The sequence below is a fragment of the Mustelus asterias genome, chromosome 9 (assembly GCF_964213995.1).
Source record: "Mustelus asterias chromosome 9, sMusAst1.hap1.1, whole genome shotgun sequence".
Taxonomy (NCBI): domain Eukaryota; kingdom Metazoa; phylum Chordata; class Chondrichthyes; order Carcharhiniformes; family Triakidae; genus Mustelus; species Mustelus asterias.
Genome location: NC_135809.1, coordinates 139366151 through 139389752, shown reverse-complemented (window position 1 = coordinate 139389752; position 23602 = coordinate 139366151). Strand labels below are relative to the sequence as shown.

Below are 23602 nucleotides of genomic sequence, written 5' to 3'. Positions count from 1 at the left end.
GACCCTGTGCGAGAACCTCTCCGGCTATGTTGAGGGCATCCTGAAACCCATTGTACAAAGAACCCCCAGCTTTTGTCGCGACACGACGGACTTCCTACAGAAACTCAACACACACGGAGTAGTTGAACCAGGAGCGCTCCTCGTCACAATGGATGTCTCGGCATTCTACACCAGCATCCCCCACGACGATGGCATTGCTGCAACTGCCTCAGTACTCAATGCCGACAACTGCCAGTTTCCAGATGCAATTTTACAACTCATCCGCTTCATCCTGGACCACAATGTCTTCACCTTCAACAGCCAGTTCTTCATCCAGACACACGGAACAGCCACGGGGACCAAATTCGCACCTCAATATGCCAACATCTTCATGCACAGGTTCGAACAAGAGTTCTTCACCGCACAGGACCTTCAACCGATGCTATACACTGGATACATCGATGACATTTTCTTCCTTTGAACTCATGGTGAACAATCACTGAAACAACTATATGATAACATCAATAAGTTCCACCCCACCATCAGACTCACCATGGACTACTCTCCGGAATTGGTTGCATTCTTGGACACATTCTTAAGGACGGTCACCTCAGCACCTCACTATACCGCAAGCCCACGGATAAACTCACGATGCTCCACTTCTCCAGCTTCCACCGTAAACACGTTAAAGAAGCCAGCCCCTACGGACAAGCCCTCCGTATCTACAGGATTTGCTCAGATGAGGAGGATCGCAACAGACACCTCCAGACGCTGAAAAATGCCCTCATAAGAACAGGATATGGCGCTCGACTCATCGACTGACAGTTCCGACGCGCCACAGCGAAAAGCCGCACTGACCTCCTCAGAAGACAAACACGGGACATGGTGGACAGAGTACCCTTCGTCGTCCAGTACTTCCCCGGAGCGGAGAAGCTACGGCATCTCCTCCGGAGCCTTCAACATGTCATTGATGAAGACAAACATCTCGTCAAGGCCATCCCCACACCCCACTTCTTGCCTTCAAACAACCGCACAACCTCAAACAGACTATTGTCCGCAGCAAACTACCCAGCCTTCAGGAGAACAGTGACCACGACACCACACAACCCTGCCACAGCAACCTCTGCAAGACGTGCCGGATCATCGACACGGATGCCATCATCTCACGTGAGAACACCATCTACCAGGTACACGGTACCTACTCTTGCAACTCGGCCAACGTTGTCTACCTGATACGCTGCAGGAAAGGATGTCCCGAGGCATGGTGCATTGGGGAAACCATGCAGACTCTACGACAACGGATGAATGAACACCGCTCGACAATCGCCAGGCAAGACTGTTCTCTTCCTGTTGGGGAGCACTTCAGCGGTCATGGGCATTCAGCCTCTGATCTTCAGGTGGGCGTTCTCCAAGGCGGCCTTCACGACACACGACAGCGCAGAGTTGCTGTGCAGAAACTGATAGCCAAGTTCCGCACACATGAGGACGGCCTTAACCTGGGATCTTGGGTTCATGTCACACTATCGGTAACCCCCACAGCTTGCCTCCTGGACTTGCAGAATCTCACTGGCTGCCCTGTCTGGAGACAATACACATTTCTTTAACCTGTGCCTAATGCTCCCTCCACTCACATTGTCTGTATCTTTAAGACCTGATTAACTGTAAAGATTCGCATTCTAACCAGTATTCTGTAACTTGATTTTGTGTCTCTGTGCCCTGTTTGAGAACAGCTATCTACTCCATCTGACGAAGGAGCAGCGCTCTGAAAGCTAATGGCATTTGCTACCAAATAAACCTGTTGGACTTTAACCTGGTGTTGCTAAAACTCTTACTGTGTTTACCCCAACCAACGCCGGCATCTCCACATTATATATTTTTTATTATATTTTCCACATTTATTTTTTTTAAATAAAAGCTTCTTACCTGGGGGGAGCATTCTCATTGTTCAACCGGAGCAAGGCAGAGAGGTGCGATTTATGGCTGCAGTAAAAAGGGTAAGGGATTAACTTTATTTTCATTACTTTTTCGCGGGGTTTCTTTTTGACGAGTTTAAGGGAAAAGTGGAAGTAGGCCGTCCGCAGGGTGACCTGGGGGGAAAAAAAAGAAAAAAAGCAGGCCGCACTATCCAGCGGTCAGCGTAGTTAGCGGGCAGCGGAGTGAGCAGGTAGCAGAGTGAGGGCTGAAGGGCTTTGGCTCAACGGGCTTAGGACGAAACATGCAAGGGAGGGTAGGTTTAGTTTTTAGTTGTTTCACCTTTTAAATCTTCAGTTCTTTCCCTGTGGAATCTGAGGAAAAGGGACATTATGAATGTGAAGCCAGTTTGCTGTTCTCGGTGCTGGATGTGGGAGGTCGTGGAGTCTCCGAGCCTCCCAGGGGTGCATATCTGCGCTGGGTGCGTCGAGCTGCGGCTCCTAAGGGACCGAGTTAGGGAACTGGAGCCGCAGCTCGAGGACATTCGTCTGGTCAGGGAAAGCGAGGAGGTGATAGATAGGAGTTATAGGCAGGTGGTCACACCGGGGCCACAAGAAGCAGGCAAGTGGGTCACAGTCAGGAAAGGGAAAAGTCAGGTGGTAGAGAGTACCCCAGTGGTTGTGCCCCTTAAAAATAACTACTCTTGTTTGAGTACTGTTGGGGTGGACAGCCCACCTGGTGGAAGCAGCAGTGGTCGTGTCTCCGGCGTGGAGTCCGGCCTTGTAGCACAGAAGGGTAAGGAAAGGAGGAGGAAGGCAGTGGTGATCGGGGACTCTACAGTGAGGGGGTCAGACAGGCGTTTCTGTGGAGGAAGTCGAGAAACGCGGATGGTGGTTTGCCTCCCTGGTGCCGGGATCAGGGATGTTTCTGACCGTATCCAAGAAATCCTGAAGTGGGAGGGAGAGGAACCAGAGGTCGTGGTGCATACTGGTACCACTGACATAGGCAGGAAAGGGGAAGGGGTTATGAAAAGAGAATATAGGAAATTAGGTAGGGAGTTAAGAAGAAGGAACGCAAAGGTAGTAATCTCGGGATTGCTGCCTGTGCCACGAGACAGTGAAGGAAGGAACGGAATAAGGTGGAGGATAAATGCGTGGCTGAGGGATTGGAGCAGGGGACAGGGATTCAGGTTCCTGGATCATTGGGACTTATTTAGGGGCAGGTGCGACCTGTACAAAAAGGACGGGTTTCACTTAAATCCCAGGGGGACCAATATCCTGGCGGGAAGGTTTGCTAAGGCTACTGGGGAGTGTTTAAACTAGAATAGTTGGGGGGTGGGAATCAAAATGAGGTGACTGGGAGAGAGGAGGTTAGCTTAAAAATAAAAGGGGCTTGTAGACAGTGTGAGAGGGAGGATAGGCAGGTGACGGAGAAGGGGAGCGCTCAGATTGAAGGGTTGAGATGTGTGTATTTTAACGCAAGGGGTGTAGTGAACAAAATGGATGAGCTTAGAGCGTGGATCACTACTTGGAAGTGTGATGTGGTGGCCATTACAGAGACTTGGTTATCTCCGGGACAGGACTGGATACTTCAAGTGCCGGGTTTCAGATGTTTCAGGAGGGACAGGGAAGGAGGCAAAAGAGGTGGGGGAGTGGCACTGTTGATCAGGGATAGTGTCACGGCTGCAGAAAAGATGGATGCCACAGAGGGATTGTCTACGGAATCTCTGTGGGTGGAGGTTTGCAAGAGGAAAGGGTCAATAACTTTACTGGGTGTTTTCTATCGGCCGCCCAATAGTAGCAGGGATGTGGAGGAGAGGATTGGGAAGCAGATCCTGGAGAGATGTGATAATAACAGAGTGGTCGTGATGGGAGATTTTAATTTCCCAAATATCGATTGGAATATCCCTCGGGTAAGGGGTTTAGATGGGGAGGAGTTTGTTAGGTGTGTTCAGGAGGGCTTCCTGACACAGTATGTGGATAAGCCTGCAAGAGGAGAGGCTGTACTTGATTTGGTATTAAGGAATGAACCTGGGCAGGTGTCAGATCTCAGTGGGAGAGCATTTTGGGGATAGTGATCATAACTCTATCTCCTTTACATTAGCATTGGAGAGAGATAGGATCAGTCAAGCTAGGAAAGTGTTTATTTGGAGTGAGTGCAATTATGAGGCCATTAGGCAGGAAATTAGAGGCATAAATTGGAAGGAGGTTTTCTCAGGGAAATGTGGCAAATTTTCAAGGAAAATCTGTCTGGAGCTCTATACAGCAACGTTCCAATGAGACTGGAGTTATGGTAGGTTACAGGAACCATGGTGCACGAAAGCTGTAACAAATTTAGTCAAGAAGAAAAGAAAAGCCTACAAAAGGTTCAGGGAGCTAGGTAATGTTAGAAATCTAGAAAAGTATACGACTAGTAGGAAGGAACTTAAGAGGGAAATTAGAAGAGCAAGAAGGGGTCATGAGAACGCCTTGGCAGACATGTTAAAGGAAAACCCCAAGGCATTCTACAAGTATGTTAAGAGCAAGAGGATAAGATGTGAAGGAATAGGACCTATCAAATGTGACGGTGGGAAAGTCTGCATAGAACCGATAGAAATAGCAGAGGTAATCAATGAATACTTTACTTCAGTATTCACAGTGGAAAAGGATCTTGGTAGTTGCAGTGCAGACTTGCAGTGGACTGAGAAGATTGAGCATGTGGACATTAGGAAAGAGGATGTGTTGGAGCTTTTGAAAAGCATCAAGTTAGATAAATCGCCGGGACCAGATGGGATGTACCCCATCACGTGGCACCGGCAACGTACCAAAGATGACCACGTGTTTTGTTTTGGCTCTCAGCTTCCAGCCCAGCTCCCTAAATTCCTGTTTTAAATCCCCGTCCCTTCTCTTACCTATGTTGTTGGTACCAATGTGTACCACGACTGTTGACTGTTCCTCCTCCCCCTTAAGAATCTGGAAAACACCGTCCGAGACGTCACGGACCCTGGCATCTGGTAGGCAACATACCATCAGTGAGTCTCTTTTGCTGCCACAGAACCTCCTATCTATCTCTCTAACTAACGAGTGCCCAATAACTATTGCCCTCCCGCTCTCCCCCTCACCCTCCCGAGCCACAGGGACGGACTCAGTGCTGGAGATCCGCTCACTGCGGCTCACCACTGGTATGTCGTCCCCCTCAACTGCATCCAAAGCGTAATACTTGTTGCCAAGGGGAATGACCACAGGCAATCCCTGCACTGACTGCTTCCTCCCAGCCCCTCTCACTGTCCCCCATCTATTTTCCTTTCCTGGAGTAACTATATCCATGAAGCTTCTGTCTATGGCCACTTCTGCCTCCCTAATGATCCTAAGTTCATCCAACTCCAGCTCCAGTTCCCTAACACGGTTTTGGAGGAGCTGCAGATGGGTGCACTTCCCACAGGTGTAATCAGTAGGGACACTGACGGTGTCCCTCACCTCAAACATACTGCAAGAGGAACATTGCACTGCCTTCACACTCATCCCCTCTAGATACCTTGCCAATACCACTAGCAGATAGAGTTGCTCCAATGGAACAATGAGCTATTTTCCCCCCCTTTTCCTCGGAATCCACACGGACTGAACTTAAGATTTGCAATTGAAGAGACAACAAAACGAATTAAACTTACCCCGCCTCACCCTTTCTGCCTAAGCCCTTAGAGCCAAAGCCCTTACAGCTCTCACTCTGCTCCCTGCTTACTCCGCTGCCCGCTCAAAAGTGCGGCCTGCTTTTAAACCCACCAAAAACCTTCCCAGGCCTCTCCTGGGCCTACTTCCGGTTTCGGAAAAAACCTCCGATTTTAAACACAATAATCACTGAAAAATAAATAAATCAAGTGCAGAAACAAACTCTCTTACCCTCAGCCTGCTCCTGTGCAACAACTTTAGACGTTCCCTTGTTCCACAATTGATCAACTCCTTTTTTAACTTCATGGCTGCTATATGTTTCAAGTAAAACTATACTATTTGACCTCATCTACTTATCATCTTCCAATTGGATATGTTCCCTTTTGTAATGCAACAGCCAACTACAAATGACTTCTTTTCTTTACCTGATGTAAACTGTTTTCACGTTCTCTTGTTTCCCTCTGTCCATCGCCCTATCCAACACTTGCCTTCACACCCTTCTTATTGATGTTTGACCTTTGCAGTCTTTCTGTCTCTAACTTTAATTACAAAGAACAAAGAACAATACAGCACAGGAACAGGCCCTTCGGCCCTCCAAGCCCGTGCCGCTCCCTGGCCCAAACTAGACCATTCTTTTGCATCCCTCCATTCCCACTCCTTTCATATGGCTGTCTAGATAAGTCTTAAACGTTCCCAGTGTGTCCGCCTCCACCACCTTGCCTGGCAGCGCATTCTAGGCCCCCACCACCCTCTGTGTAAAATATGTCCTTCTGATATCTGTGTTAAACCTCCCCCCCCTTCACCTTGAACCTATGACCCCTTGTGAACGTCACCACCGACCTGGGGAAAAGCTTCCCACCGTTCACCCTATCTATGCCTTTCATAATTTTATACACCTCTATTAAGTCTCCCCTCATCCTCCGTCTTTCCAGGGAGAACAACCCCAGTTTACCCAATCTCTCCTCATAACTAAGCCCCTCCATACCAGGCAACATCCTGGTAAACCTCCTCTGTACTCTCTCCAAAGCCTCCACGTCCTTCTGGTAGTGTGGCGACCAGAACTGGACGCAGTATTCCAAATGTGGCCGAACCAACGTTCTATACATCTGCAACATCAGACCCCAACTTTTATACTCTATGCCCCGTCCTATAAAGGCAAGCATGCCATATGCCTTCACCACCTTCTCCACCTGTGACGTCACCTTCAAGGACCTGTGGACTTGCACACCCAGGTCCCTCTGCGTATCTACACCCTTTATGGTTCTGCCATTTATCGTATAGCTCCTCCCTACATTATTTCTACCAAAATGCATCACTTCGCATTTATCAGGATTGAACTCCATCTGCCATTTCTTTGCCCAAATTTCCAGCCTATCTATATCCTTCTGTAGCTTCTGACAATGCTCCTCACTATCTGCAAGTCCTGCCAATTTTGTGTCGTCTGCAAACTTACTGATCACCCCAGTTACACCTTCTTCCAGGTCGTTTATATAAATCACAAACAGCAGAGGTCCCAATACAGAGCCCTGCGGAACACCACTAGTCACAGGCCTCCAGCCGGAAAAAGACCCTTCCACTACCACCCTCTGTCTTCTGTGACCAATCCAGTTCTCCACCCATCTAGCCACCTCCCCCTTTATCCCACGAGATCCACTAGTCACACCCCCGCAAGTTAGAATATAACTGATGTTATAAACAAAAAACTAAGTTTCCTACAGTAGCAAAACCTTGTCTAACTTAATATTAAATAAATATAAAGACCCAGCCTTCACTGCCTCCTTGGAAGAGAATTCCACATTCTGATGATTCTCCAAGAGAAAACAATTCTCCTTATTTCTGTCTTGAAAGGGAGACGACCCCTTTTTCTTAAATTATATCCCAGAGTTTTAGTTCCCCCCCAAAAGAGGAAACATTCTCCTGGTGTCCACCCTATCCAGTCCCCTCAACATCTTCTTTTGATTTGATTTATTATAGTCACATGTATTAATATACAGTGAAAAGTATTGTTTCTTGCGCGCTATACAGACAAAGCATACCGTTCATAGGGAAGGAAACAAGAGGGTGCAGAATGTAGTGTTACAGTCATAGCTAGGCTGTAGAGAACAATCAACTTAATGCAAGGTAAGTCCATTCAAAAGTCTGACAGCAGCAGGGAAGAAGCTATTCTTGAGTCGGTTGGTACGTGACCTCAGACTTTTGTATCTTTTTCCCGAAGGAAAAAGGTGGAAAAGAGAATGTCCGGGGTGCATGGGGTCCTTAGTTATGCTGGCTGCTTTGCTGAGGCAGCGGGAAGTGTAGACAGAGCCAATGGATGGGAGGTTGGTTTGCATGATGGATTGGGCTACAATCACAACCTTTTGTAGTTCCTTGTGGTCTTGGGTAGAGCAGGAGCCATACCAAGCTGTGATACAACCAGAAAGAATGCTTTCTATGGTGCATCCGTAAAAGTTGGTGAGAATTGTAGCTGACATGCCAAATTTCCTTAGTCTTCTGAGAAAGTAGAGGAGTTGGTGGGCTTTCTTAATTATAGTGTCGGCATGGGGGGATTAGGACAGGTTGTTGGTGATCTGGACACCTAAAAACTTGAAACTCTCGACCCTTTCTACTTCGTCCCCGTTGATGTAGACAGGGGCATGTTCTCCTTTACGCTTCCTAAAGTCGATGACAATCTCCTTCGTTTTGTTGACATTGAGGGAGAGATTATTGGTGCTGCACCAGTTCACCAGATTCTCTATCTCATCCCTGTACTCTGTCTCGTCTTTGTTTGAGATCCGACCCACTACGGTGGTGTCGTCAGCAAACTTGAAAATCAAATTGGAGGGGAATTTGGCCATGCAGTCATAGGTGTATAAGGAGTAGAGTAGGGGGCTGAGAACACAGCCTTGTGGGGCACCGGTGTTGAGGATGATCGTGGAGGAGGTGTTGTTGCCCATCCTTACTGATTGTGGTCTGAGAGTTAGGAAGTTCAGGATCCAGTTACAGAGGGAAGTGCTGAGGCCCAGGCCACAGAGTTTGGAGATGAGTTTCGTGGGAATAATAGTGTTGAAGGCTGAACTGTAGTCAATACGTGATCCAATAATCCAATGGACTATTATTTAAATGGTGACAAATTACAACATGCTACTGTGCAGAGGGACCTGGGGGTCCTTGTGCATGAATCGCATAAACTCAGTTTGCAGGTGCAGCAGGTGATCAAGAAGGCAAATGGAATGTTGGCCTTTATCGCAAAGGGGATGGAGTATAAAAGCAGGGAGGTGTTGCTGCAATTGTACAAGGTACTGGTGAGGCCGCAACTAGAGTACTGTGCGCAATTTCGGTCCCCTTATTTGCGGAAGGATGTATTGGCCTTGGAGGGAGTACAAAGAAGGTTCACCAGGTTGATACCGGAGATGAGGGGGTTAGCTTATGAGGAGAGATTGAGTAGATTGGGCCTGTACTCATTGGAGTTTAGAAGGCTGAGGGAAGATCTTATAGAGACATATAAGATAATGAAGGGGCTAGACAGGGTAGAGGCAGAGAGATTCTTTCCACTTAGAAAGGAAACAAGAACTAGAGGACACGGCCTCAAAATAAGGGGGAGTCAGTTTGGGACAGAGTTGAGGAGGAACTTCTTCTCTCGGGGTAGTGAATCTCTGGAATTCTCTGCCCATTGAAGCAGTGGAGGCTACCTCGTTAAATATGTTTAAGTCACAGGTAGATGGATTTCTGATCAAAAAGGAATTGAGGGTTATGGTGAGCAGGCGGGTAAGTGGAACTAAACCCCTATCAGATCAGCCATGATATTATTGAATGGCGGGACAGGCTCGAGGGGCTAGATGGCCTACTCCTGCTCCTATTTCTTATGTTCTTATGTTCAATAAGAACATAAGGAGAAAAGGAAAGCGTACAAAAGGTTCAGAGAGCTTGGCGAAGATAGGGATCTAGATGAGTATACGGCTTGGAGGAAGGGACTAAAGGAAATTAGGAGAGCCAGAAGGGGTCACGAGAAGGCCTTGGCAAGTAGAATTAAGGAAAACCCTAAGGCATTCTATAAATATGTGAAGAGTAAAAGGATGAGACGTGAAGGAATAGGGCCTATAAAAGGTGAAGGTGGGAAAATCTGTACGGAACCAGTAGAAATGGCAGAGGTGCTTAATGAGTATTTTGCCTCGGTTTTCACAGAGGAGAAGGACCTGGGTGGATGTACTGCGGGCTTGCGGTGGACTGAAAAGATTGAGTATGTGGACTTTAACAAAGAGGTTGTGCTGGAATCTTTGAATGGCATCAAGATAGATAAGTCGCCGGGTCCGGATGGGATGTACCCCAGGTTACTGTGGGAGACGAGGGAAGAGATTGCAGAGCCTCTGGCGATGATCTTTGCGTCGTCGATGGAGACGGGAGAGGTGCCGGAGGATTGCGGATGTGGTTCCTATTTTTAAGAAGGGGAATAGGGATAGCCAGGAAATTACTGACCGGTGAGTCTAACCTCAGTGGTTGGTAAGCTGATGGAGAAGATCCTGAGGGACAAGATTTATGAGCATTTAGAGAGGTTTAGTATGCTCAAGAATACTCAGCATGGCTTTGTCAAAGGCAGTTCGTGCCTTACGAGCCTGGTGGAGTTCTTCGAAAATGTGACTAAACACATTGACGAAGGGAAAGCGGTAGATGTGTTTTATATGGATTTTAGCAAGGCGTTCGATAAGGTCCCCCATGCGAGGCTTCTCGAAAAAGTGAGAGGGCATGGGATCCAAGGGGCTGCTGCCCTGTGGATCCAGAACTGGCTTGCCCAAAGGAGGCAGAGAGTGGGTATAGATGGGTCTTTTTCTAAATGGAAGTCGGTCACCAGTGGTGTGCCCCAGGGATCTGTTATGGGACCCTTGCTGTTTGGCATTTTCATAAATGACCTGGATGAGGAAGTGGAGGGATGGGTTGGTAAGTTTGCCGACGACACGAAGGTTGGTGGGGTTGTGGAAAGTCTGGAGGGATGTCAGAAGTTACAGAGGGACATAGATAGGTAGCAAGACTGGGCGGAGAAGTGGCAGATGGACTTCATCCCAGATAAATGTGTAGTGGTCCATTTTGGCAGGTCAAATGGGATGAAGGAGTACAATATAAAGGGAAAGAGTCTTAGTATGGTAGAGGATCAGAAGGACCTTGGGGTCTGGGTCCATAGGACTCTAAAATCGGCCCCGCAGGTGGAGGAGGTGGTTAAGAAGGCGTACGGTGTGCTGACCTTTATCAATCGAGGGATTGAGTTTAGGATAATGATGCAGCTATATAAGACCCTCGTCAGACCCCACTTGGAGTACTGTGCTCAGTTCTGGTCGCTTCATTACAGGAAGGATGTGGAAAAGATTGAAAGGGTGCAGAGGCGATTTACAAGGATGTTGCCTGGATTGAGTGGCATGCCTTATGAGGATAGGCTGAGGGAGCTCAGTCTTTTCTCCTTGGAGAGATGTAGGATGAGAGGAGACCTAATAGAGGTATATAAGATGTTGAGAGGCATAGATCGGGTGGACTCTCAGAGGCTTTTTCTCAGGGTGGAAATGGCTGCTCCGAGAGGATACAGGTTTAAGGTGCTGGGGGGTAGGTACAGGGGAAATGTTAGTCACACAGTGGGTGGTGGGCGAATGGAATCGGCTGCTGTCAGTGGTGGTGGAGGCAAACTCAATAGGGTCTTTTAAGAGACTCCTGGATGAGTACAATGGACTTAATAGGATGGAGGGTTGTAGGTAGGCCTAAAAGGTAGGGATATGTTCGGCACAACTTGTGGGGCCGGAGGGCCTGTTTTGTGCTGTAGTTTTTCTATGTTTCTATCACCTCTCATTCTTTTAAACAGGCTTCACCTGTTCAACCTTTCTTCGTAAGGCAGCCTCTTCATCTCAGGACTGAGTTACGTGAGCCTTCTCTGATCTGCTTCTAAAGCAATTTTCTTTCAAATAAGGAAACCAGAACTGCAACCAGAACAGATGTGGTCTCAGCAAGTCCCTGTACAGCTGCTATAAACATTCCCAAGTTTATTACCCTCTTTCCATAAACACCAACATTCCATTTGACTTCCTTAACACGAGGACGAATATCCTTATGGATGAGATGGTGATGACTTTAATTTTATGAGCACTTTACCAATTTTAGCAAAACAAAAAAAGACTTGGACTCGGAATGATCCACATTGGCAAAATTAAGCCACGTGATATTAAATGGAGGAATGCAGGAATATCCAGGACAAGACATGAAGCCGTATTCGACAAATTACCCAGTACTAAGCATAGAAGACGGCATTATCCTGTGTGGAGCCTGCGTAGTTATCCCACGTCCGCTTAAAGGCCTATCCTTCAACAACTGCATAATGACTTTCCAGGTGTATCAAAAATGAAGATGTTCGCGAGAAACCAGGAAAAAGATGCAAAAGTCTGAGGTCACGTACGAACCGACTCAAAAACAGCTTCTTCCCTGCTGCCATCAGGCTTTTGAATGGACCTACCTCACACTAAGCTGATCTTTCTCCACACCCTAGCTATGACTGTAATACTCTCTCGTTTCCTTCTAGATGAATGGTGTGCTTTGTCTGTATAGCACACAAGAAACAGTACTTTTCACTGTATGCTAATACATGTGACAATAAATCAAATCAAATCAGAACTGAAGCAGTCCATGTCCAAATGGAGCAAAACCTGGACAGTATCCAGGTTTGGGGTGACAAGTGGCAAGTAACATTCACGCCACGCAAGAGAGAGGTGATGGCTTAGTGGTATTATCGCTAGACTATTACCCCAGAAACTCAGCTAATATTCTGGAGACCTGGGTTCAAATCCCACCACGGCAGATGGTGGAATTTGAATTCAATAAAAGTATCTGGAATTAAGAATCTACTGAAGACCATGAAACCATTGTTGATTGTCGGAAAAACCCATCTGGTTAACTAATGTCCTTTAGGGAAGGAAATCAGCCGTCCTTACCTGGTCTGGCCTACATATGACTCCAGAGCCACAGCAATGTGGTTGACTCTCAACAGCCCTCCAAGGACAACTAGGAATGGGCAATAAATGCTGGCCAGCCAGCGATGCCCATGTGCTGCAAATGAATTTAAAAAAACAAGTGCCAGGCAATATCCACCTCTAGCAGGAGAGGATCTAACCATCACATCAGCCTTGGAATTCAATGGCATTACCATCAGTGAATTCCCCACGATCAACATCCTGGAGGTTGCTATTGACCAGAAAAGCTGAACTAGCCATGTAAATACTGTGGCTACCAGAGCCAGTCAAAGGCTAGGAAACCTGAGGCGAGTAACTCATCTCCTGACTCCCCAAAGCTTGTCTACCATGTACAGGCACAAGTCAGGAGTGATGAATACTCCCCACTTGCCTAGAAAGTGCAGCTCCCAACAACACTCAAGAAGCTCAACATCATCCAAACAAAGCAGCCTGTTTGATTGCTACCCCTTCCACAACATTCAATCCCTCCACCACCAATGCACAGTGGCACTGCAGCAACTCACCAAGTTCTTCAGGCAGCGCCATCCAAACCACGACCATCAAGAAGGACAAGAGCAGATACCTGGGAACACCACCACCTGGAGGTTGTCCACCAAGTCACTCACCATCCTGATTTGGAAATATCACCGTTCCTTCACTGTTGCTGAGTCAAAATCCTGGAAATTCCTCCCTAACAGCATTGTGGGTGTACCTATACCTGCAGCAGTTCAAAAAAGCAGTTCCCCACCATCTCCTGAAGGGCAACTAGGATTGGGCAACAAATACTGGCCAAGTCTGCACAGCCCACATCCCGTAAAGATATTTAAATAAAGGTTTGCTGGTTTCATAATGTAAATAATTGTCTCTTGAGAGCTGGTTTATTATTAGCAATTGGTTTAATTTGTTCTGTTTTGACAGATTCATACTTTCTCTGGCATCCTTTGAGAATTGCATTGTGATCAATGATCAGCTGGACATTCTGCCACTTTCCAGCCACATTTCCAACATCAAACCTGTCCCACCAAAATCTATGGTGAGTTCTGGAGATCATAGCACCGTGAGTTAGGGTTTTACTGGTTTTTGTTAAGTACAGCACTTCAATGTTAATCTGCGGTTAATAAAACACCTTGTAATGAAATAATCTAAGATTTCCAGTGTTACTATAGACTTGACATCATAACTGAGAGGAAGAAAGGTGCTTATGATTTTTTGAATATGAAGTGAAAGCTTAATATCCCCCCCCCCCCCAGGCCACTTGGTCCATCAAGTCTGCTCTCATCCCCTCTCTGTCTTAAAGACACTCAATGACCCGGCCTCCACAACCTTCTGCGGCAAAGAGTTCCACAGATTCACCACTCTCTGGCTGAAGAAATTCCTCCTCATCTCTGTTTTAAAGGATCGTCCCTTTAGCCTGAGGTTGTGCCCTCTGGTTCTAGTTTTTCCGAATAGTGGAAAGATCCTCTCCACATCCACTCTATCCAGGCCTCGCAGTATCCTGCAAGTTTCAATAAGGTCCCCCTCATCCTTCTAAACTCCAACAAGTACAGACCCGGAATCCTCAACCGTTCCTCATACGAAAAGCTATTCATTCCAGGGATCATTCTTGTGAACCTTCTCTGGACCCTTTCCAAGGCCAGCACATCCTTCCTTACATATGGAGCCCAAAACTGCTCACAATACTCACAAGACTCATGTATCTATTAATAATCCAATGTCTTCTCTGAACCGTTCGGAGATCTAGGATCTCCTTTTTGTGTTGACAAATTTCTCCATCACATTTCTACTTCTTCCCAATCCCAGAAATTCTGGATTGCTCTCCCTGCGATCCTGAGGCTTGTCCCATTATTTCTTCAGCCTCCATCCCCAGCATTTCAAAACCCTAAGATCTCATCCCATCAATTTCTGGACCCTTCACTCCCTTCCTTGTACCTTGTGTTTCCTAATGTTGACACATTGATTTCTCTTGTAATGCAGTTTGGCATAAAACTCCACTTCCTATAAAAGCTCTGATTCCACTGGAAGAATTCATGTGGGGAAGTTTATCATGAAGTTCTTCAGTTGATTTATGTGTAGAATTGTAACTAAATCTTTTAATTAAAGCCTTTAATTAGCAATCAAACCTGCCAACGTATTCACTTAATCTTTAAGGAGGACAGTCTAATGCCTCGAGAGGTTGAACTTAAAGAACTGAAGGAATCACTCCGTGATACACAGCCAGTGGGAGTCCTTGTTGACGGCTGCAAGACACTTGATCAGGTAAGAAATAGGAGCTGATAGGCCTGGGCTATAGGAAGGTGGAGTGTGCCTGTTTGCTGTAAACTCATTCTTTGTTCTTGTTTGATACATTTTTGAAACCTGGTTTTATATCCAGTAGGAATGTTTCGCGTGTGAATGTAGAATCTGGTGAGCATATTGCTTTTCTCTGCTCCAAGTGAAATGTTGAAAAATTAATCAACCTGTATGTTAAACTAAAAGCTAATATTGTGAGCATCAATACAAAGTGAGTTAGTATCAAAGTGACACAGCGTTTCTGTTCAAAAGGTTTCAATGCACCATGGAGCTTGTAAACAATGCAGGGAGTCTTTTACATTCCTGATTGTTATAAAATTCATGCTGATTTACACCAGGACAATGTTTTCATTATGTCTTGTTAAGATAGTATAAAGCATCAATCACAGTTAATTGCAAATATTTGGTAAGTATTTATTTAATACTTGGATTTATTTTTCTACGGCGTTTTTCTATTCTTTGCTTAAACAGTTATTTGATGTGAAAGCATGCAATGGATGGCGTTTTCCTAAGAAATTATACAGCTGCTCAATTTAACTTTGAACATTTAGTTACACTCCTATACTTCCAACCAGCCTCTGACTAAGAGGGTCTACAAACTGTCTTTCAAATTGCCCTTTAATAATCTGTGCTGCTTTACTTGATAGTTTCATTGTGGCTACTTCTCCCTTGTCCACTTGCCTTGTACTAGGTCAAGTTATTTTAAATTACTGAAATTGCTAGAAATACCTTTTGTTTTGATAGCTGCAGTGTAACTACAGGCAGCCAAGGGACAGGTGCACAAGTCTCTGTTACGATTGTTAACTTTTGTTGATGAGCAAGCCAATGAAATGGTTTCTTCCTATTAGGCTAAAGCCGTACTGACATTCATTGAAGCTATTTCGGAGAAAACACTACGAAGCACAGTCGCCTTAACTGCAGCCAGAGGCCGTGGTAAATCTGCTGCATTGGGACTGGCCATTGCAGGAGCTGTGGCATTTGGGTAGGTCTTGAATTTGCAGCTCTGTGTTGCTGTGACGTTTTCCTGAGGCTGTCTCTGGTTCTTTAACCAATTACTTCCAATGTTTTGTTTCTTGATTTATTCCATCACCTCTGTCTTTGTCTTTGCATCATCAAAACTTGCTTTTCACCTTTCCTGTTTTCCACACGATCACAGACTGCCCTCTTGTCTGCCACCATCATTGCTCAGATCCTGTTATGGAAAGCTTAGAATAAGGCAATGTTAATGGTACAGAAAGAGGCCACTTGGTCCATTGTGTCTGCACCAGCCAAAAAACGAGTTAGCCAGCCTAATCCCCAATCCAAATTAAATAAGGCGTAGGAGCAGAAGGAGCCTTTTGGCCCATTGAGCTTGCTCCACCACTCAATGAGTTCATGACTGATTTGATATAATCTTCAACTCCACTTTCCTGCCTTATCCCTATAAACCTTGATTTCCTTACTGATTAAAAATCTGTTTATCTCAGCCTTCAACATACTTAATGACCCAGTTCCACAGCTGAAGAACATAGCTGCCAACTGGGCCTGCAGAATGTACAGGGGCAAGGGAACCAACGAGAGAGAAACCTACTAGATCTTGTCTTCACCAATCTACCTGTCGCAATCTATGCATGACAATATTGGCCACTGCACAGTCCTTGAGAAAATAAAGTCCTGTCTTCACACTGAAGATGTGCAGTGTCGTGTTTTGTGGCACTCCCACTGTGTTAAATAGGTTAATTTTTTTTACTTCATGGGATATGGTCATTGGCAAGGTCAAAATTTGTTGTCCATCCCTAATTGCCTGTAAACTGAATGTCTTGCTCAGCCATTTCAGAGGGTGACAAGGTCCCTCATGGCAGACTGGTGCAGAAGGTGAAGTCGCATAGGATCAGAAGTGAGCTGGCAAGGTGAATACAAAACTGGCTCGGTCATAGAAAGAAGTCTCACAACACCAGGTTAAAGTCTAACAGGTTTATTTGGTAGCAAAAGCCACTAGCTTTCGGAGCGCTGCTCCTTCGTCAGGTAAGTGGGAGTTCTGTTCACAAACTGGGCATATAAAGACACAAACTCAATTTACAAAATAATGGTTGGAATGCGAGTCTTTACAGGTTTTCAAGTCTTAAAGGTACAGACAATGTGAGTGGAGAGAGCATTAAGCTCATAGAAGACAGAGGGTAGCAGTGGAAGGGTGTATTTCTGAATGGAGGGCTGTGACAAGTGATGTTCCTCAGGGATCAGTGCTGGGACCTTTGCTGTTTGTAATATATAAATGATTTGGAGGAAAATGTAACTGGTTTGATTAGTAAGTTTGCGGATCACACAAAGGTTGGTGGATTTGCGGATAGCGATGAGGACCATCAGAGGATACAGTAGAATATAGATCAGTTGGAGACTTGTGCGGAAAGATGGCAGATGGAGTTTAATCCGGACAAATGTGAAGTAATGCATTTTGGAAGGTCTGATACAGATAGGGAATATACAGTAAATGGCAGAACCCTTAAGAATAATGATAGGCAGAGGGATCTGGGTGTACAGGTACACAGGTCACTGAAAGTGACAACGCAGGTGGAGAAGGTAGTTAAGAAGGCATACGGCATGCTTGCCTTAATCGGCCGGGGCATTGAGTTTAAAAATTGGCAAGTCATGTTGCAGCTTTATAGAACCTTAGTTAGGCCGCACTTGGAATATAGTGTTCAATTCTGGTCGCCACACTACCAGAAGGATGTGGAAGCTTTGGAGAGGGTACAGAAAAGATGTACCAGGATGTTGCCTGGTATGGAGGCCATTAGCTATGAGGAGATGTTGGAGAAACTTGGTTTGTTCTCACTGGAACGACGGAGATTGAGAGGTGACCTGATAGAAGTCTACAAGATTATGAGGGGCATGGACAGAGTGGATAGTCAGAAGCTTTTTCCCCAGGGTGGAAGAGTTAATTACTAGGGGGCATAGGTTTACGGTGTGAGGGGCAAGATTTAAAGGAGATGTATGAGGCAAGTTTTTTACCCAGAGGGTGGTGGGTGCCTGGAACTCGCTGCCGGGGGAGGTAGTGGAAGCAGATACGGTAGTGACTTTTAAGGGGCGTCTTGACAAATACATAAATAGGATGGACATGGAGGGATATGGTCCCCGGAAGGGTAGGGGGTTTTAGTTCAGTCGGGCAGCATGGTTGGTGCAGGCCTGGAGGCCTGAAGGGCCTGTTCCTGTGTTGTAATTTTCTTTGTTCTTTGATTAAGAGTAACCATATTGCTGTGGGTCTGAAATCACATGTATGTCAGACTAGATAAGGACATCAAATTTCCTTTCCTAAAGGACACTAGTGAAGCTCTTACAACAACCGGTGATAGTTTCATGGTCACCATTGCTGAGACTTGCTTTCAACTCCAGATTTTTATTCATTGAATTTAAATTCCACCAATTGCTATGGTGGGATTTGAACCAGTGTCCTCAGAGACTTAGCCTAACCTTCTGGATTACTAGTCTAGTGGCATTACCATCTTTACAACAGATCTAATATCTCAAAATATATCAGTAAACAGTAATCCAACCGTTGACCCAGGAACCTGCTTGCACACAGTTCTGCAATCTGAAAAACAACCATTCACCAATGCTCTCTGCATTAGCTAAGTTTGTATCCTTACTGCTTGTGTCTCTTTAATCCTATGGGCTTCAGTTTTATAATAAATCTCTATTATGTGGGAGTTTATCAAAACACCTTTTGAATGACCAGAAGGTGAATTTTTATTGACAGACGGGCCTGCTATATTTCTCTTTCTGGTGCTAAAATTGTGGAATTGCATTGAGTTGCTGCTGACAGTTGTGCAGAAAGATTTGTCTCCGAACTAAAGTCAGGTTTTATTAAAGCCATATTTTGTAGAAAATATTTGGTGTTATAGATAACAGCACGACAAGAATCTATTCTCTACAAGAATTCCAAAAAGAAATAAGTAGCTATTTGAGTTATGACAACAGCAGTTATTTGTTGATTAAACCAAGCCCCAGAGGGAAACTAGTCTTACTGATCATAACCCTTTTTTGTAAAGAAAAATACTGACCCCAGGAGCAAAACAGTTTTGAGATTTTAAAAATTAAAAGATTTATTAACAAAAAGAAAACACAACTTGAGCACACAAGATTAAAGCTCTTCCACTCATCAGGACAATCACAAGAATACCAATGTCAGGGGAAACAATTTATATTGTTTGGGAACAGAGTGCTGATTGGTTGGCAAGTGGACTCTGGTAGAGGAGTTGCCATGGAGAATGCACCAGTTAATGGTGAATGACAGTTAATTGCCGAGAATTGTTTGAAAATTTTAAACTGGGCAGCTTGACTCTGACTGGTGAAGGCATTGCCCTGGGGAATGAACCAGCGAATGGCTATCACTTGGTGTAGCTGAAACAGCAGCACAATGCGTGTACATATTTCTGTCTGCAAAGAACAGGATCCTCTATTATTTTTGTTCACTCATGGAATGTAGACGTCGCTGGCAAGGCCAGCATTTGTTGCCCGTCCCTCATTGCCCTTGATTGAATGGCTTGCTAGGTCAGCTCAGAGGGCATTTGAGAGTCAACCACATTGCTGTGCATCTGGAGTCACACGTAGGTCAGACCAGGTAAAGCCGGCAGATTTCCTTCCCTAGAGGACATTTGTGAACAAGGTTTTTACAACAATCAATAATGATTTTGTGGTCATCATAAGACTTTTAATTCCAAATTTTTTAATTGAATTTAAATTCCACTATCTGCCCTGGTGGGATCTGAACCCAGATCCTCAGAGCATTATCCTCGATCTCTGGATTGGTAGTCCAGCAACAATACCACTATGTCACTGCGCTTCCAAATGTAGTAAATGTACCACACTGCAAACTTGACTGACAATTTTAAATTGATTGTGTAATTTTTAGCACACTGATGTTTAGCATTTTAGGTTAACAGTTTTCATATCCAATAGATATTTGACATTAATTACAATGATGTAACATTTTCCTTCAGGTATTCCAATATCTTCGTCACCTCACCAAGTCCAGACAACTTACACACCCTATTTGAATTTGTTTTTAAAGGCTTTGATGCCTTACAATATCAGGTAAGAGAACGAATCTACCTGAACGATGAACCGCTTTTTTACCTTAAATAGGCAAAAATAGTTATGTAGGATATAAAACTTGTATATGTATCATTGGATGAAGTTTTGAATATGTGACATGTATCCATCCAGTAGTATCTTTTCCAGGATTTGTGCGTTTGATTGGTTCATTGGAGTTGTAATAACTGACCAACCACTTCCTAGGTTTGTAAAAAGAAAATTAACTTTTCATTTGGTCTCCATGAAGACTTGTCACTTTTTCTTTTTTTTCAGGAACATTTGGACTATGAAATAGTTCAGTCCTTAAATCCAGAGTTCAACAAAGCTGTAGTTCGAGTTAATATCTATAAGGAACACAGACAGACCATCCAGGTAAAATGCTGCTTCCTGATTTCATTGTGAAAAAGAAAGCAATGTGCATTGATGCAGTTCACTTTGTGAATAGCACTGTTACAGAGTAAAATTGGGTAATTGCAGCATTTCTACTTTCCTTTGTCAGTTCATCCACCCTGCAGACGCCGTTAAACTGGGTCAGGCTGAGCTGATGGTCATTGATGAAGCAGCTGCCATCCCACTCCCATTGGTGAAGAAATTGCTGGGTCCCTACCTTGTTTTCATGGCCTCCACTATCAATGGGTATGTGATTGGATCATAATCTGAGGCGAAGCTCAATGAAAGCTAGCAGAACCACTCACAATTCAACTGCTTTACTGACTGCGGGCTCCAAACTGAGTTCAACCATTTTATTTTGTAATTTCTGCTGCAACTTGTGGTTTGTTTCTTGTCTCTCTCATTTCATTTTTTCCTTTTCTGTCCTTGTTCCGTTCCCACTCCCTTTGCCTTTGCAGTATGCCACCTTTGTCATTTCACCTCTCCCCTCCAGCCGATCACAGATCTCCCATTTTGTTTTTTAACTCTCCTCACCATTTCACTTGCTCACAAGCTATTATATATCAGACATTTCTCACATCTCAAAGATGAAATATTGGATTTTATCACTAAGAATGGGTTGGAGCTGTGTATGTGAGAGTGGGATTGGTGTTGTAAAATGGCGAGGAAGACACGGGAAGGGGTGGTGTCTGCTTGTTGCTATGGCATTTTGTCAGTGGTGGTGGCAAGGTTGGCCCTTTATGTGGCCAAATCCTAAAAGACATAGCTGGCCCATGGCCATACTCCTTTGGGGTATAAAGGACATAGTTTCTAGACTAGATTTGTGGCAGGTGGCAAAGGAACCAACAAGAGGGGAAACCCTAACTGATCTCATTCTCACCAATCTACCTGTTGTAGATGCATCTGACAATGACAGTATTGTTAGGGGTGACCACCATGCAGTTCTTGTGGAAACAAAGTCTTGCCTTCAAGTTGAAATTATCACGTTGTGTGACACTACCACCATGCTGAATGGGATAGACCTCACACAGATCTGTGTCACTGAAGGCATTGGATACTGCGAAGGCAATGGGTCCTAAAAATATTCTAGCAATAGTATTGAAGACTTGTGCTCCAGAACTTGCGGCACTCCAAGCCAAGCTGTTCCAGTACAGCTGGAACGCTGACATCTGCCCAGCAATGTGGAAAATTGCCCAAGTGCGTCCTGTCAGAAGAAGTTATAATGGGACGAGGGAAATGGTGGAGAAACTAAAAATTACTTTGTGTCATTCTTCATGGAGCAAGATACAGATAATCTCCCAGAAATATTAAGGAACGAAGGGACTTGTGAAACTGAGGAACTAAAAGATGTTAATATTAATAAAGAGGTAGTACTCAAAAAGGTTGGTGGTGGTCTTGTGGTGCAGTAGGTAGCATCCCACCTCTGAGCCAAAAGTTCTAAGTTTGAGTCCCACCATAGGATTTAATGGCCAAGGAAGGTGCGTTCATAACATGGCCAAAAACAGGTTGAGTGTCAACCTGAAAACCCTTCAAAACACACCAATGGCTAGCAATAAGAGCGGGTACAATTTTGTCTTTTAAAAAGCACTTAGACAGTTAATGGGTAACATGGGTACAGAGGGATATGGGCCAAACATGGGCAATTGGGACTAGCTTAGGGGTTACAAAAGGAGGCGGCATGGACAAATTGGGCCGAAGGGCCTGTTTCCATGCTGTAAACCTCTGACTCTAAAGGAGACTCCTGGTCAGCCATGCTTGATGTGGAGTGGCGCCCTGGCAACAGGCTGCAGACCTGTTCCAGGAATAACCAGGTGTGGAAACAGACACAAGTCTGCCATAGACAGCTAGGTGCAGAAAGAGAATTGGAATGGGAACTCAAAGGTTAATTGGATTGAAGGTTGATAAAGCACCAGGACCAGATGAGCTATGTCCTAAGTATTGAAGGAGGTTGCTATAAAGATGTGGATACATTGATGGTTATCTTTCAAAAAATTCTATAGATTCTGGATAAGTTCCTGCAAACCAGAAAGTTGCAAATGTAATCCCACTATTTAAGAAGAGAGGGAGAGAGAAAAGCGAGAACTACGGACGTTAGTTTGACATCAATAGTAGCGAAAATCTTAGAATCTATCATAAAGGATGTGATAACTGGACACTTAGAAAATAATATGATTGGGCAGAGTTTATGAAAGGGAAATCATGTTTAATGAACCTGTTGGAGTTTTTGAGGATGTTACTTGTAGCATAGATAAAGGAGAACCAATGGATGGGATGTATTTGGATTTTCAGAAGGCTTTCTGTAAGGTCCCATGCGGGAGGTTAGTAAATAAAATTAGAGCACATGATATCGGAGACCACTTACTAGTATGGATTGAAAATTGATTAACTGACAGAAAGTAGAGAGTAGGAGCAAACGGGTCATTCTTAGGATGGCAAGGTGTTACTGGCGGGGTACCACAATATGGACTACAGCTGTTCACAATCTAAATGATTTGGATATGGGGATAAAATGTAATAATTCCAAATTTGCTGATGGAAAACTAGGTGGGAATCTGAGTTGAGGAAGATGCAAGGGAATTTGGACAGGCTAGGTGAGTGGACAAAAACTTGGCAGATGTAATATGTGAATAAATGTGGAGTTATCCATTTTTGTAGGAAAAAGCAGAAAGGCAGAATATTTTTTTAATGGTGAGAGATTGGGAAGTGTTGATGTCCAAAGGGACTTTGGTGTCCTTGTTCATGATTCACTCAAAGCTAGCATGCAGGTGCGGCAGGCAGGTTAGGAAGACAAATAGTATGTTGGCCTTCATTGCAAGGGGATTTGAGTACCGGTGTAAAGAAGCCTTGGTGAGACTATACCTGGAGTATTGTGTACAGTTTTGGTCTCTCTATCTAAGGAAGTATGTTACTTGTAACACAAATAAAGGAGATCCAGTGGCTGGGATGTGTTTAGATTATCATAGAAACATGGAAAAACTACAGCACAATACAGGCCCTTCAGCCCACAAGGTTGTGCTGAACATGTCCCTACCTTAGCGATTGCTAGGCTTACCTATAACCCTCTATCTTACTAAGTTCCGTGTACTTATCTAAAAGTCTCTTAAAAGACCCTATCGAATCCGCCTCCACCACCGTTGCTGGCAGCCCATTCCACGCACCCACCACCCTCTGAGTGAAAAACTTACCCCTGACATCTCCTCTGTACCTACTGCCCAGCACCTTAAACCTGTGTCCTCTTGTGGCAACCATTTCAGCCCTGGGAAAAGCCTCTGACTATCCACTCGATCAATACCTCTCAACATCTTATACACCTCTATCAATACCTCTCAACATCTTATACACCTCTATCAGGTCACCCCTCATCCT

General features: G+C 44.8%; 1 protein-coding gene across 1 annotated transcript in view; it reads left to right on the top strand.

The window, feature by feature from the left end:
• nat10 (N-acetyltransferase 10) overlaps positions 1–23602 on the top strand; it is a 209339-nt gene that overhangs the window by 91368 nt on the left and 94369 nt on the right. The window contains exons 7-12 of the mRNA XM_078221061.1: positions 13409–13523; positions 14639–14746; positions 15628–15761; positions 19753–19846; positions 20120–20218; positions 20346–20482. Of these exons, the coding sequence (XP_078077187.1) occupies positions 13409–13523; positions 14639–14746; positions 15628–15761; positions 19753–19846; positions 20120–20218; positions 20346–20482 (687 nt within the window). The remainder of the gene's footprint in view (positions 1–13408; positions 13524–14638; positions 14747–15627; positions 15762–19752; positions 19847–20119; positions 20219–20345; positions 20483–23602) is intronic.